At 44.5% G+C, this 14,432-nt stretch overlaps 1 protein-coding gene across 1 annotated transcript; it reads left to right on the top strand.

The window, feature by feature from the left end:
* Positions 1-76: 76 nt before the first annotated feature.
* On the top strand, positions 77-5,304 carry BNIP1 (BCL2 interacting protein 1). The gene is made up of 6 exons (XM_074838723.1): positions 77-210; positions 338-430; positions 680-771; positions 1,230-1,331; positions 2,078-2,196; positions 4,260-5,304. The coding sequence occupies exons 1-6, from the start codon at positions 127-129 to the stop codon at positions 4,454-4,456; spliced, it is 687 nt and encodes a 228-aa protein (XP_074694824.1). The 5' UTR covers positions 77-126; the 3' UTR covers positions 4,457-5,304.
* The last annotated feature ends 9,128 nt before the right edge of the window (positions 5,305-14,432 follow it).

Genomic DNA, 14,432 nt, shown 5'->3' with positions numbered 1-14,432 from the left:
GCGGCCCCTCCCGCAGCGGGCGAGAGAAGGCCCGGGGCAGCGGCCGCCGCCTCTGCGCTGCCCGGTGCCCGCAGGGGGCGCCCGCGGGCCGGCGGCGGGGGCTCGGCCTCCCCCTCCCCTCCCAAGATGGCGGCGGCCGCCTGCGTGCCGGTGCGGGTCTGCCACCAGGAGATCGTCAAGTTCGACCTGGAGATCAAGGCGGCCGTGCAGGTACCGCCGCCCGGCCCCGCGGCGGGTCCCCCCTGAGAAGGCTGCGGGGCGGCCGCCGCCTTGCGCGGGGAGCCCCGGCAGGGCCGTGCCCGCCGCGGGCCGCGCTGACCGGGCCGTTGTCTTCCAGGACATCCGGGACTGCCCGGGGCCGCTCAGCGCCCTCACGGAGCTCAACGCCGCCGTGAAGGAGAAGTTCCGCCACCTCCGCGGCCGCATTCAGGTGAGGCTCCCGGCCGGGGGCCGCTCCGGTGACCGGCCTTCGCTCCAGGCCCGCGCCGTGCGGCCTGCCCTCGGGCTGCCGGGGGGCGGCCGCCGTGAGGTGGGGGTGGTGGGAAGTCCTGGCTGGGGGGTGTTAATTTATCGGCTCAATCTGCTGTTAACTCACCCCCCTGGCTGGGGTTGGGGTGTGCGAGTTGCAGGTGGCAGCAGTTGTTGGATCAGATTTTCGTGTTTCTGCTTTCCGCCAAAGGAGCTCGAACAGATGGCGAAGGAGCAAGATAAAGAGTCAGAGAAACAAGCCTTGCTGCGGGAAGTGGAAAACCATAAGAAACAAATGCTCAGGTGGGTCGGGCAGCCGGTGCTGTTCACACATCCCCTGTCACCAGAGATAATCTGACTTCTGTACAGCGTCTTTCGGATCCTGTTTTGCAAATACAGTTGCTGACATGATGCTGTTTTGCCCGAGACCAAGAGAGGATGGAAAGGGTAGGACTCCTTTCTCCTTTTCTCTGTCATGTCTTGGGTCCCTAACCATGGTCTGTCCCTCTGAGTGGTTGAGCATGTAAGTACATGGCTTGAGAGTCTGTCATTTGACAGCTGACACAGTTTTCTTCTTCCCTTGCTCCATAAACAATACACTTACGAGAAATGGCAGGACGATGTTAGTCCGTGGTGTAATATAGAGAAAGTCCGTGCACGTTTCTGGGGTGCTCAGTTACAGTGGTGTTTGCATTATGAAAATTGTTTTTGCTTGCAAGGTGTTACCATCGTGTTACAACATTGTACTCTTGTGATTTCAGCAATCAGGCAGCTTGGAGAAAGGCAAATCTAGCTTGTAAAATTGCTATCGACAACTCTGAGAAGGATCAACTGCTGCAGGGAAGAGACTCCTTAAGACAAAGGTATTAGACTGTCCCGCTGTACGATCTAAGATTTAAACAGTGTATGCTATATTCACTAGTTTTAAAAGGGAGTGATATAATTTTTGTAAGTTATTTAATTGTATCTGGAATATAGCTTTTCTTTTATGAGTGCATTTACCTTTTGTGGAGATTTAAACTGTTAAAGACTCTGATAATTTCACATAATTTCATGTGTGGCATGTCTAAGTGGAAGAGGGGATAAGTTAGCCTTCATATTTTTCTGTCCGTTTTTTACATTAATCCCAGTCAGGATTATAAACAAGTAATGGATCATTATACAAGCTGTTTTTACGTGCAAAATAAGCTTATATAAGCTTATATAATTTCTGTATTGAAAAGTTGTATCTAAATACTAAAGTTGTATTTAGTATCATGAAGTGACAAATGGGATACCCAGGGCAATAAAGTGGTGGTTTGTATCAGCGTTTCCATACCAGCTCATGAAGTGGTACAGTCATGGATGAATAAGTGGTGAAATGTGGGCCCTCGTGAGATTCTGAGCCACTAGCAGTTTTGTCTCATGGCTTTAATATTCTATGATGGTTATTTATTGTTTAGTGAAGATAATCTCTATTTCTTATGCAGTAAAAACTAGTTGTGTCTTTTGTACATTGGCAGGGGTGTTTGGTGCCAAGCTCAGTTCTAAGATCCCTGGCAGCAGCATTTTCCCCGCTGTACCCAAAGGCATAATTTTATCCTTTCCTGCTTTACTTTTTTCCTTTCAGGAAGACTACAAAAGAAAGTCTGGCAGAGAGTGCAAGTAACATCACAGAGAGTCTGATGGGCATTAGCAGGATGATGTCACAGCAAGTCCAGCAGAGCGAGGAGACTGTGCAAACCCTAGGTACAGATGTTATTGGGGTGTTTGGGTATGGATTGGATGATTGAAGCATCTTTTGCCAGTTCTGTTAGGATAGGAAGAGGCAAACTGATGTGGTGTGGAGCATAGTGGAAACCTGCTTTGCTGTAGGAGAACCTACTACAAGATAATTAAAGAGCTGTCCAGCAGAACTCCCCTAACAGTTGGACATAAACAGAAAATAATAATGTACGTTGCATGGAGCTGTTTGTGGAGTTTCTGTCTCATGATTACAAAAAGGAAAAGGGGGCAGGGTGAGGAGCTTTTCCTTTAGTTTCACATAAAAGCAATTGTAAAAGTGATGCGAGTTCACATGGTGCTAAGAGCATGTTTGGTGTTACTGTGCTGGCATGCATTTGGTAATAGCAGAGCAAATAAAAGCGTAGGTACAAGTCCATACACAGAGGAAACTTAGTATGGCCAGAAGACTGTTTTCACCCAGTCTCCAGCTGGGATGACTAAGAGACAAGGAGATCAAGTGACTTGAACCCGAGGTCACTTGCTCTGTCAGCAGTGCATCAGGGACTGTGAAACCAAGATTTCACCCAGTTCTTTGGCTTCAACTCCTAAGACAATAAATCAAGTGACCTGTCAGAACTGATGATTCATGAAGCATTTAGAAGTTGGATCTGTGTTGCCTGGGCCTCTTACTAGCTGTGCTTTTGCGCAGAAGAGAGAACAGTTTAAAGACGAGGATAAATAACACAACTTTTGCCCTCCTTGTTTTCTGCCCCCATCTGAGCGTGGCAGCTGGGCACGGTTTGCTCAAGCAAAAGTAGCATGTTTCTTCTCCCATTAAAAAGACAGTTTGGCAGAGACTTTTTCACTCTGTTTCTGACTGAACAGCACTTGGAGTTCATCAAGGGAAAAACTATCAAAGGTCATTAACAAAACCCAGCTGCAAATTCCAAATCAGTAGTTAGAATTTCCTTTTTTCTGAGCAAGTCCTTTCCTACTATGCAGTGAATATATGTGGCTGTGAAGCAGGGAAGCTCTGCTTTGCCGTTAATGATGGGAAACAGTTTTTCTCTTTTCACTTGGATCAAAATGCCTCTTTAAGATGGGACAGAATGGTTTGCAAAATATAACAGACATATTTCTATTATGCTTGGTTTTCTGAACCAGACAACATGCTTGGAGTTTGACCTTTCTTTAATTGATCAGTTCAGTATAGAGTGATATACCAGTGTTGTACAGGGTATGCATTCTGTAATATAAGAAAAGGGGGACTCCTGAGCTTTTCATTTAGCAATTTGAAAGGAGGAAGACTGATGAGTTTGGGGTGTTTGCTTGTTTTTCTTACAGGGAAAGAGAAGTTGAAAGGGACCAATGTTCCATCTTGCTGTTTTGGCATATTCTCAAATTCCATCTTCAGTTGAGACCAATCAACACACTTTTACTCTAGCTGATTTTCTCTTTTTTATTAGAAAAAAAAAATTTGTCAAAAATGACTATTAAAAACTGTTTAAATTGTTTGAGCTGAATAATTAAGGATCTCTTACTGCTGCATGCTGCTTTTTCACTTTCTGCAACCCCATCTGAATCACACTGATTTACTGCTCTGGCTTGGGGGAACAGTTTCCGTTGTGCAATTCATATATTCAAATATTGACCTGTCCTGCTGCTGCTAGAACTGATGCTGATAGTGATGGTGATTTCTGTCTCTTAAACTGGTGGTTCTAGCACCATTCTTATTTCACTCTGCTTCCAGCAAGCTCTCAGGTAGCATTGACTTTGTTCATAAAAAATGTGAACTAGATTTGATCTGGTAACCTAAAAATTAAAAATTCAGGAACAGAATGCAGGGGCCTTTAAGCCATTCAGTACTCTTACTTTGCTTTGCATTTTTCCTTAGCACATCAGGATTACTGAGTTTTGAAAGCTTCTGCAAGAACACAGTCTGCATTTGTCTTGCCCATAAATCAGTCTGACCCACAAGGATCTCACAAGCACTTTCTGTATTGCCAAATATGACATGCTTTTATCCTTTGTCATGTGTTTTTGAAGCACAATCAGCTGATTTTTATTTTTTTTCCCCTTAATTTCAGCCAATTCTTCACGAACCATTCTGGAAGCAAATGAAGAATTTAAGTCCATGTCTGGGACAATTCAGCTGGGGCGAAAGCTAATAACGAAGTACAATCGCAGGGAGCTGACAGACAAGATGCTCATCTTTCTCGCTCTTGCCTTATTCCTGGCCACAGTGCTCTATATTTTGAAAAAGAGACTCTTTCCATTTTTGTAAAATTCCAAAGCTAAAGTGAACTATTACAAAAGATCAAAAAGAGATGACATAATAAGGGTAGGTCTTTTAAATAAAACAATAAAGGGATATTGCAATAGCTGAAAGAGCGTTAGAGCAGGCATGACTTTATACTGTCCCCATGGAGCATGTGACCTGCCTAAGAAGAGCTTAAACAAGCACAAGTCGGGAAGGAGCAGGTAGATCAAGGCGTGGAAAGGAGAAACACCAATTTGCCTGTAGGTTTGGGGAACCAGACAAACACTTGAAGAACTAGGCACTCAAAGATGCCAGTCTTAACTTTCAACCTCTCTTCGTTTTGCCTGGAAATTAGCTTTTGTCCTTGGCTTGGACTGGAAGCTGCTTTGGCTGTGTGTAAGGTGCTGGGAGTAAGACAAAGGATGGAAGAGAGAAACTCACGTACATTCCGTTAATAAACTATTTATTGTATCTGTGTAAACTGAGTTGTGTTTAAAAATGAAGTCTAACGGTTTGAAGGAACCTGAATAACTTCCAGTGTGAAAATTCTGCTTAATACTTAATACTCTGCTTAAACCACTGCAAACAGCCTGTTGCAGTGGTTGCATATGGATTGTTTTTTCTGGGAGCATAGCACACGTGTGGTCTGGCTCTGTTCCTCTGGCCTTGGGAGGGCTTTGACCAAAGCAAAAATGGGAGCCCCATTTGTTACTGTTAATTTGCACCATATATTTGAGAATTACATTGCCAGTCTGTTGATTCTTTATAAAATGCCACTTTATGTTTGCAAAATACTGTCAAGTTGTATGTTTGAAAGTTTTTCTCTTGCTCGTATCGTTGATCTTTTCTCAGTAAAATCTTTTACAATGATTACCTTCCCTATCTCTTGCATGTTAGTAATGGGAGTTGATTTGCTTTCATAACATAAATACAACCTGCCACATTCCATGTAGTACCTTGAAGTACCAAAAACTGCGCTGCAATGTTCTTAAAACTGATGTTGCCTTCCCTTTGGAAATTGTTTCATTGCTTCTTCAGAGCTGACATTCTGTTTAGGAAATTCACACAGAATAGTTAAATACTGACTTAATTTAGTAGTTATAAAAGGCAGTGCTACCTATATCCTAAGAAATAGGATGTCAAGCAAGTTGCAGTATATGTTTATGTGAGAGTGGAGGCTAGGTTGCCTTTGAGGTTAGTTTTCAATAGTATGTTTAGAGGGAAGAGGTGACCAGTCGATTATCTGGTGCCTACTGTTAAGGTCTAGTGAACGAATATCGCAAAGACAGCTCACCCTTTTGCTGGCAGCTGCTACAAGCTTGGTTAAATCCAGAAGTAGCAGCAGGTTATAGTGATCCAACCCGGAGTACGGGACAGCTGAAGCGGTGATTGTGTGGCTGTGTGCACAAACCAGAAAAGTTGGAATTTGTAATTGAGTTCAAACTCAAGGGCTCTGCCTGAAGCGTTGATATCTGAGCCTGCCTTTCTCCCCGGGGGGGTAACGGGGTTTGGAAAGCCCTGCACTAGGCTCGGTACCTCCCGCAGAGGGCACCCCTGTCTGGAGGCGAGAGCCTCTTCTTGCCTTGCAAGTCGTGTAATACCCGGACTGCACAGAATGGATGTGGCTTTTTCCATATCATTTACTCTTCGTGTTTCAGTGCAGCCTTCCTAACAGCCTTTCCTGAGATACAGAATTACACAAAGAATGAAGTAAATTGACAATGTGCATGTTGTGGGTTTGACTAAGAGAAATTACTCAGCTTAAAGATACATTGTACAAAGTCAATGCATATGTGCTGTTTAATAATAAGAAAAGCCTTGCTTTGGAAGAAGTCTTCTGGTGAGCAGGCTGCTAACCAAGGAGCGCTGTGTAATCTGCAAGTTGGGGCTGCAATGGAGCAGGTTTCATCCAGCTCGGTGATGCTGGCTGTTGCATTTCACACACATCACCTCTAGCCTCAGGCTCCTGCCCTCTCTGGAGCCCGCTCCTCCCTGTAACCTTCTGCACAGGTGTGTACAAACACACAGGGGGTGATAAAAGTGTGTCCACCTGTCTCCCAGTCTTGGAAAATAGGCCTTTAAATACAAGTAATACTTAAGACATGAAATTTATTTAGATTACAAATACATTTCAAATGAACTGCTATGCAGCAGTTCCTATTTTCCAAATCAGCAGTGCAGTGCCGTTTTATGCAACTTCAGAGCAGTCAATAAAATTCTCATTTTATGGACTACATACTGCTCCTAGGCCAGATGTAGCAGTATGCCTTTATTTTTTTCAACCAGCTTGAAAACAGTCTCATCTTTCTGAAACACAGTACCTGCAGGTGGTCAGACACCAGCTGCCTCAGTATTTCCTCCCTCATCTGGATGCAATATAAAAATAGGTTGTTGCTAATCTCTGAGATACCGGGATGCTAAGCAGAGGAGAGAGCTCTGCTGTAAGCAGTGATGCAGCGCGACTGTCTGCAGGAAGTTTCACTGGGTTTATCTTTGCAACGTGCTCCTGTCAGAACATAGATCAACCTTAAAAAAGGCAGCAGCTTTCTCACAGTGCTGAGAATTTCAGTAAAGTTTTTTTTTAAAGGGTTGATCTTTTTGGATGGGGATTGTAAAGTAGCAGTTTGGAAGAAAATAAAAGGTCTGTTGCTGAATGTCTCGGTTTTTGCTCTGTTCTCATCTTGCTACTGAAAATTTATCTTTCAGACCTTGACCTGCTGGAACACTAAGGGCAAAAAATAACTTTTAAGGACCTTGCTTATGACATTTGCTTTCTGTTGTATCCGGATTTAATTTTAAAAATCATCTAGTCCTTTTGTAAGCATATGTACCTGCTCTGTATAAACTGTCAATTTACAGTCCTTAGAGACAAGGGAAATAAGTGAAAAAAAGATCAAGGACAACTGGACCTTTTGGGAGAGAGGAAGAGTAGAAATCCTCCCCAGGACACAATTGGTCAATCTGCAGCACTTGGTGCTTGAACCATTTCCTTCCATAGGCAGCCAGAAAGCATCCAGGCTGCTGATGTGCCTGTGGAGACAGCGAGAGAAACGTTATTTCCTCTTTGGGGCAAGAAGGGCGATTTGGTGAAGCACCATCTCTAACACGTGGGGCCAGTCACCCCAAGTGGTGCTGCAGCAGGCACCCTGGCTCGGTGGTTGGGTGCTGGGGCAGAACCAGAGCTGGTGGTAGGTGCCCTGGGTCCCTCCTAGGCACGGTGGGATGCCTCAATCAGCACATGCTGCCTGCAGCTGGGGGCAGTTGAGTGGGTGTGCTCAAACACCGTCCCTCCAGGCTGCAGCATGGTGTCTGGCTTGCTCCTCACCTACAGACCTTGTTCCTGCCATGAAGGTAGGTCTCTACATCTGATCTTTTGAATAAGTGAGCGGGAGTAGTGCCCTGGGAAGAGGAGGTGGCTGTGCCTGGCTGTTTGTTGTCTGATACTCACAATGTTTATCCAGGGAGTGTGAAAAGTTGGGCCTGTGCAGTTCTTCTGTGTCTACAGAGGGATTTGTATTTGCATCTTCTGCCTTTTGGGCCACCTCTGAAGATGGGGTTTGAATGACGCAGGATGGCGCGTCTCAGAGTCTTGCTTTTGCTGCATGCCTGAGCTTCTGTTGTGAAGGGTAAAAACTGGCATCACACCAACTTATTTGAAAGGGAGTAGTCTTTTCTTAGGTGCTTAACACTTCCAGTTTGCCCTGGCAAGTGCAGCAGGCCCATCAGGGATGGTGAGAAGAGGATGGCCTCTGTTCCCTCTGCGCTTTTGGGCTTGGGCGTGACTTGGAGACCAACGGTTGGAGCCCTCCTGAGACCAGAAGCTCCAGGACTGCAGACAGTGTCTGGGGAGCCTCAGAGGGAGCAAGAAAGAGAGGGCTCTGGAGAAGTGTTCAGGGCTGTGCTGGAGGGTTCATACACAAGTGAAAGTAAACAGGAGTGCTCCTGTTGCTACCTGGACCATTCCTCCCTCTCCCTCAGGCAGCAGGTATCGGATGTCACTGCAAGCTGATAGTGGGATTCACTGTTGCAAAATCTTTTTCCCTTGAAGAGTAACACTCCTTTAAAACAAGGAGCAAGGAACTACTATGAGCTTAAAATGGGCCTGAAATGTCCTTGCCCTGGAGTTCAGGGGCTGAGACAGGCAGCTGGTAGCAATCAAGCAGCTGTGGGTTAATGAACTCCTGCTCATCAGCTGAGTGGTGGTTAACTACCTGTGTCCTCCCGGCAAAGGGGGCTGAAGCCATTTAAAGGAGGATGGATGTTTTGCTCTGCAGTTGGAGTCGCTTGGGGAGGAGGAGGAGGGGGTAGTTCTGATGCCTTGGCGGATTTAGAGGTTTAGTGTGCTGGATTGTGAGAGTCCATGTCAGGTCCTGGCTATAGAGTCCACCCAACTGAGATCAGTTTGCTTCTTCTGAACACCTGTAGAAAAGGGGAAAATGTCTGGAAGCTGACCCTTGGTGTGTCAGGAGCCCAACAGTGCTGGCAGATATTTAGCTGTGTGGCCAACATGTGGTTAGCTGGCTGTGGATGTAGATGTGATCCCAGTCTCCATTCCTACGTAGCCACACTGGAAAGGCCATGGGCAGGAGCAGGTGCCTGCTGGGTGTCTGTGTTGCTGTAGCTGGGGTCATGGGCATCTCCCCAGTGCATCCCTGAAGTGTGCAGCATGCACTTCCTAAGTATTTAGTTAAATGTATGTTTTCAAGGAAAGTCACGTTTTAGTGATTGCAACAAAAAATGGACCTGAGGGAAAGAGCTGGGAATAGTTTTGACATATGGCATAGCTGTGCTGAAAAGACTGATTTGATATGACTTGTAATTATTTTGTTATCGGTTATAGTGTCAGCAAATACAGAAATATTGTGGGATAACTCTATGTGGGAAAATAAATAGTGTAATTTTTTCTTTCCCCTCTTCTAAGAATTGAGGGGAAATTAAGTCTGTATTTGAAGTTCTGCTTTTGAAATGCTTTCCACATAACTGGCTTTACCAAAATGGAAGGGTGAATTCATAGCTTGGAAGTTTCTAAAAATGTCTCTGCCAAATGTGCACGGCTGCTGTCACATGCCAAGTGGTCCAAAGCAAGCCAGGCAAGTCTGGCTGGAATCTTTGGGGACTGAGAATATCCAGGGGGCATGTGCATACTTGTCTGCAAATATGTGGGGCTCTTCTTTGGAAGGGGGGGGTGGAAATCAGCTTACCAGTGCTTTGCCTCCCTAATTGTAATGGTGTGATTCCACCAGAAGAGAAATATTAAGCAAATATTTTAGCAACATGTGGTGTCCTTGTGATTGTATGTTGCTGCAAAGCGCACCAAGCCCTTCATGTAATTGGTGCTTGAGTGCTTGCCGTGTTTCTGTCCCTTAAAGGTGAGATAAGTGTTCTCCAAATAGGCAGCAGGTGCACTGTGCCACAACCAGATGCACTTAGTGCTGCCAGAGCAGAGAGGCAGCCACAGTATGGGCCAGTCCTGATGCTCTGCAGTATAAACACCAAGTATCCCACTGAATCTTTTCTAATTGCTGCAAGATTGATGCAGTTCTTTCTCTGAGGGCAGTTGGTGAGAACAGGAACCTCTGAAACTCCTCTGTTTCAGTTTGTGTCCATTGCTTCTGGTCCTGTCACTGGGCACCACTGGAAAGAGCCTGGCTCCCTCCTCTGTGCACCCTCCCCTCAGGTATTTATATAGATGGATAAGATTGCCTTTCTCTTCTCTGGGCTGAACAGCACCAGCTCTCTCAGCCCCCATTCAGTCCTTATTTGTACTTTTAAGTATGGTACTTTTACATTAGTTGAGAAATAATTTCAACTTAGAAGAGGTGGAAAGAGCTTGTATTCCTACTTTAATTTTTAGTACAACATCTGGTTCTACCTTCTAATGCAGCAGTTGATTATATCACTGAATATTTCTGAACCATGTACATCTTAAGGTATGCTTGTTGGGGAATAATGGAACCAGCTGCTGCTGATGTAATCTTTCCAAGATTTGATGGCTGCAGGATTTGTCGCTTATCTATAAAGAAATAAGGTTAATTGAACCTAAAATGTTCACAGGTAGAGAAGTCAGACTTCTCATCTTCCTCTGCTGCATACTGTATTGCTCAAAGCTTGGTAGGAAAAAAAATTAAAATCCTGGTGCCTCCTGAAAACAAATCTCAAATCGCATCATTTAAATTCACTTTGTGTAAGTAGTATAACTAGTGTGGTATCGGGAGCAGTATCATCTTTGTCTTTCCAGTTGCCCAGTGTACTGTGAATGTCCATGCTTGCATCAAATATTCACTGAATAAACACTTCCCAAGCTGCTGGTCAAGCAGGAATGACCCATTTCCTGAAGACTGTTGTTCTGGTTGCAGGTTGTGCTGGGGTCTTTGACTCATGGACTGGTTGCAACTGGGAGTCACATAACCAGTTATTACCCTGTCTGCTATCCCCGCATCTGTCCCATTGTGCCGTCGGGTTTTCAGCTGTATAAAATGCATCCAGGTGCTTTTGCATCATCCTACCACTATCTAAAGGTGTTTGTGGACTGGCTTAATGCAAGTGTCTGTCCCTGCAGCTGTCTGTGGACTTGTTCAAGCTGAGAATCTTGTACTGAATAAACTAAACTTTTATTATCTGCTTGCTTACATAAAATGGTACAAACAGGGTCTGAGCTGCTCTGTGTAACAAGGCAAATGACAGTCCCACTGAGTTTTAGTTTTCTCACAGGAACGTACAATGGAAGAGTTTGTGTCAATTTTGTCAGGCGATGCCTCAAGAGAGATGCCCTGGATGTGCCATCGCACTGTAACTGTGCCTTAAAGATGTGATCTTCTTCCACATAAAGCTACAGTCTGAGGAAGGAACTGGGAATCTTTACTGACTTAATTGGGCCTGGCCATTCATGTGCTGTACACTGAGATCTCCACTCAAGTTAGCAGAGACACAGCATGTGTGGTTAATATTTAAGTCCTTTACTGTCTATAATTATTTACACCTCTGCAAGGTCACTGGAAAATGTTACCTAGTTGTGTCTGTGTGTCTCCATATAAATGCACTTGGTTAAGGGCAGTGAAGCCAGCAGTGATTTCCCATGGCCAGGTCCTTCCTCTGTCCTATGGGCTGGGGCTGCTGGTCCCACCAGCATGAGCAGTATGTGGAATAAACTCCCAGCTTCTGGCACTGTGTGATCATGAAAAGTATCAAATTCTACGCAAGCAGATCTTCACAGTAGCAAACAAACATGTTAAATATGAACCCTACGAAATGCTTCATAAAAAGAGCAGATTTTAATTTTATTTGCCTCTGGTTTGGAGTTTGCTTTTAATGTCATGATTTTAAGCCTACCATGTAAGTGTTGAGTGCCTAAGTCATACCCTTGGAGCATTTGTGATTGCCAACTTCTCTTTGCCTAGCTGCTTCCTCGCCCACTGGCTATTCCCACCTGGTGCATGTGAGCAGGAAGGGCCCAGCCTGGGCTTGCGTGGTGTTGAGGAAAATGACACGGTTCCAGCGTGGACCTTGGGTGCTACTGTAAAGCAAGAGCAGTGGTAATCATGGCCATGCATCTGCCTCAGAGTGATATCTTGGGTGCTAAAATGCTGGATGAATCGTGAGGCTCGTGAAGCCATGCAAAGTCATTAAAAATAATTTGGTAGAAGTTGTGAGAAGCAAATCTGGTGAAGACCTCTCCCTGGGGTGCTGTGACATCTCGCCATACCTTAGACCACCACGGTCTCTTGCTTCCACTTGGGCTTTCTTTTATTTTTAACCTCACAATGTGAGACTGATCAGATGTTATCACTCCTGACCTTTGTCTCCTGCTGCAACATCAGAGCTGACTTGCGTATCCCACTTATCTCCCGCTTTTAGAGGCTGCCAGGCGGGGCGGCGGGTTGCGCTGCGGCACTGCGGAGCGCTTTGCCCTGCGGTTGGTGTCGGTGCCTGCATGAAAGGAAAATGCCACTCGGCTGCTCTGAGCCTGGCCTGGTGATAATGCTGCGTGTGTCCCTCTGGTCCCGCGATAAGCGCCCAAAGGGCAGGCAGGGAGAACGTCTCCTCGGGGATCAGCGCACACCAGGCCCTATAGATAGAACCACATATATATAGAACAACATGAAAGCTTTTTGCTTTCTTCTTTTCAACAGCATGATGGCTAAGTATCACATCCAGGGACGCTTTCGGACCTGACCCCTCCAGGGGTCTGGTCTCGTTGTACGCACAAGTTCTTTGGTTTGCATCGTCCCAACAGGAATGGAGATTTGAAACTGAACCCCACACGGGCTGAAAAGCGTTATTTCGTAGTCCTGATAAACACACAAAGACTGGGGAGGGTGGGCTGCTTTCCCTTTATCTTCAAAATGGACAGTGGGACAAATTTTTTCTGTTTAAATTATTGGCTTTACATAGATGTCACCCAACTACCAAACAGTTATTGCTGCTGCTGATGGGAGATAACTCTGTCAGTGGCATCTAGGTGCTGACATTATGGCTAGCTAGTCCGAAATGAAGATAAGATTTTTCTATATTAAGTCTATTGATCCAGTTGGCCTCCTGTCCTGTGTCTGATAATAGCAAATACTTGATGTTTCCAAGAGAAGCAATCCTTCCTCTGTTCTGTATATTGTTATATATTGTGTGTATATATATATAAATGATCTATTATATGTATATCAATGCTGTACATTTTGAATTAAGCCGTGAAGAATTCCTTTCTGAGCTGTGTTCTTAAGAGCATTCTGCTTTTGCTTCTTTTCATTTGGATATAAAATTGCAAATGCTGCTAAAGATCATAATGTTACTCCCATTTGTTTAAATGTCAGAGATGATATTTGAAAATAGCTGAAGCAAAAATGCAAGTCACTTAATGCCAGCGACTCCCAGCTCTCACTGACGGGTTTGTGCCAGTAATGTCTCTGCTTATTCAAAACCAACCAACCAAAAAAAGGAGAGGAAAAAAAAAAAGAAAAAGAAAAAAAACCATAATTCTCTTTATCTTCAGATTTGTTCAAAATAGTTTTGTCTTTCCACCAGCATCTTTGGTAATTGCAGACTTTGACCCAAACTTTGTTCCTGATCTTTCACAGACTTAATGGTAAATAAATTTGTAGACAATGGGTAATATTCATGCTGAAAGACAGCAAGTAGGAATTAACATTCTCATTACTGCAAGTTAATTAATTTCTATAAAGATGGATGTTTAGGTTTGCAGATTTCAACAAGAGCTTCTGATCTGATCATCTTGTCAAAAAGGCGTTACATTACATGTCTGTTAGAGGATTCCAGAAAAGATAGCGAGCTTTGGGAGAGAAAGTGACAGTTAGGAAAGCATAACACCTAGAACAACAAGCATTAAATATAGACTACTCCTCTCCAAAAGAAAACACTTTCTGTTCAGTACTAAACTCTAGATGAAGACTTTGCTTCTACCTCTGCAAGAGGGGAGCGGCAGCAGAGCTATTTTTGTGGATTAAAGCCAAAAGATATTGGCAGTCCTTTCTGCACTCACCCTCAATCCCTAGGTCACTGGATTTAGTGGTGTTGTAATAATAACCACACATGTATGGTTAATTAACATATCTGAATCTTATTCCTGTGAGGTACCTTGTCCATGACCCTGTGGGAGAAAAAGTTCCCCCGGATGAGCAGAGCGGCGGGTCCCTCGTGCGGTCCAGGCACAGCTCAGAGGTGCTGCAGCTGCTCTAGAAATGTGTTCATCAGCCCCAGACGCTGCTGGTGACAAATGACATTTTCTTTGCTGTGTACACTAGGGTGTAAGATGTGACGTTTACATTCAAGATCAATTATTTTTAACTGAAGAATGATAGCCCTGCGTCTAAATTATCTCAGGGCTTAATTCACATCGGTTAAACCTTTTCAAAGGCTTATTAAAATTCCTTAAGTGTGTCCAACTTATCAGCAGCTGAGTGTCAATGGCATTATACAAATGTTGCTATTGGAAATAACTGTTAAGTATTGTTTGACTATATTATTCTCATATATATATATATTACGCCTG

Source organism: Strix aluco, chromosome 13 (assembly GCF_031877795.1).
Source record: "Strix aluco isolate bStrAlu1 chromosome 13, bStrAlu1.hap1, whole genome shotgun sequence".
NCBI classification, from domain to species: Eukaryota; Metazoa; Chordata; class Aves; order Strigiformes; family Strigidae; genus Strix; species Strix aluco.
Note: the sequence above shows the minus strand (reverse complement) of the source record. Positions and strands in the feature narration are given on the sequence as shown.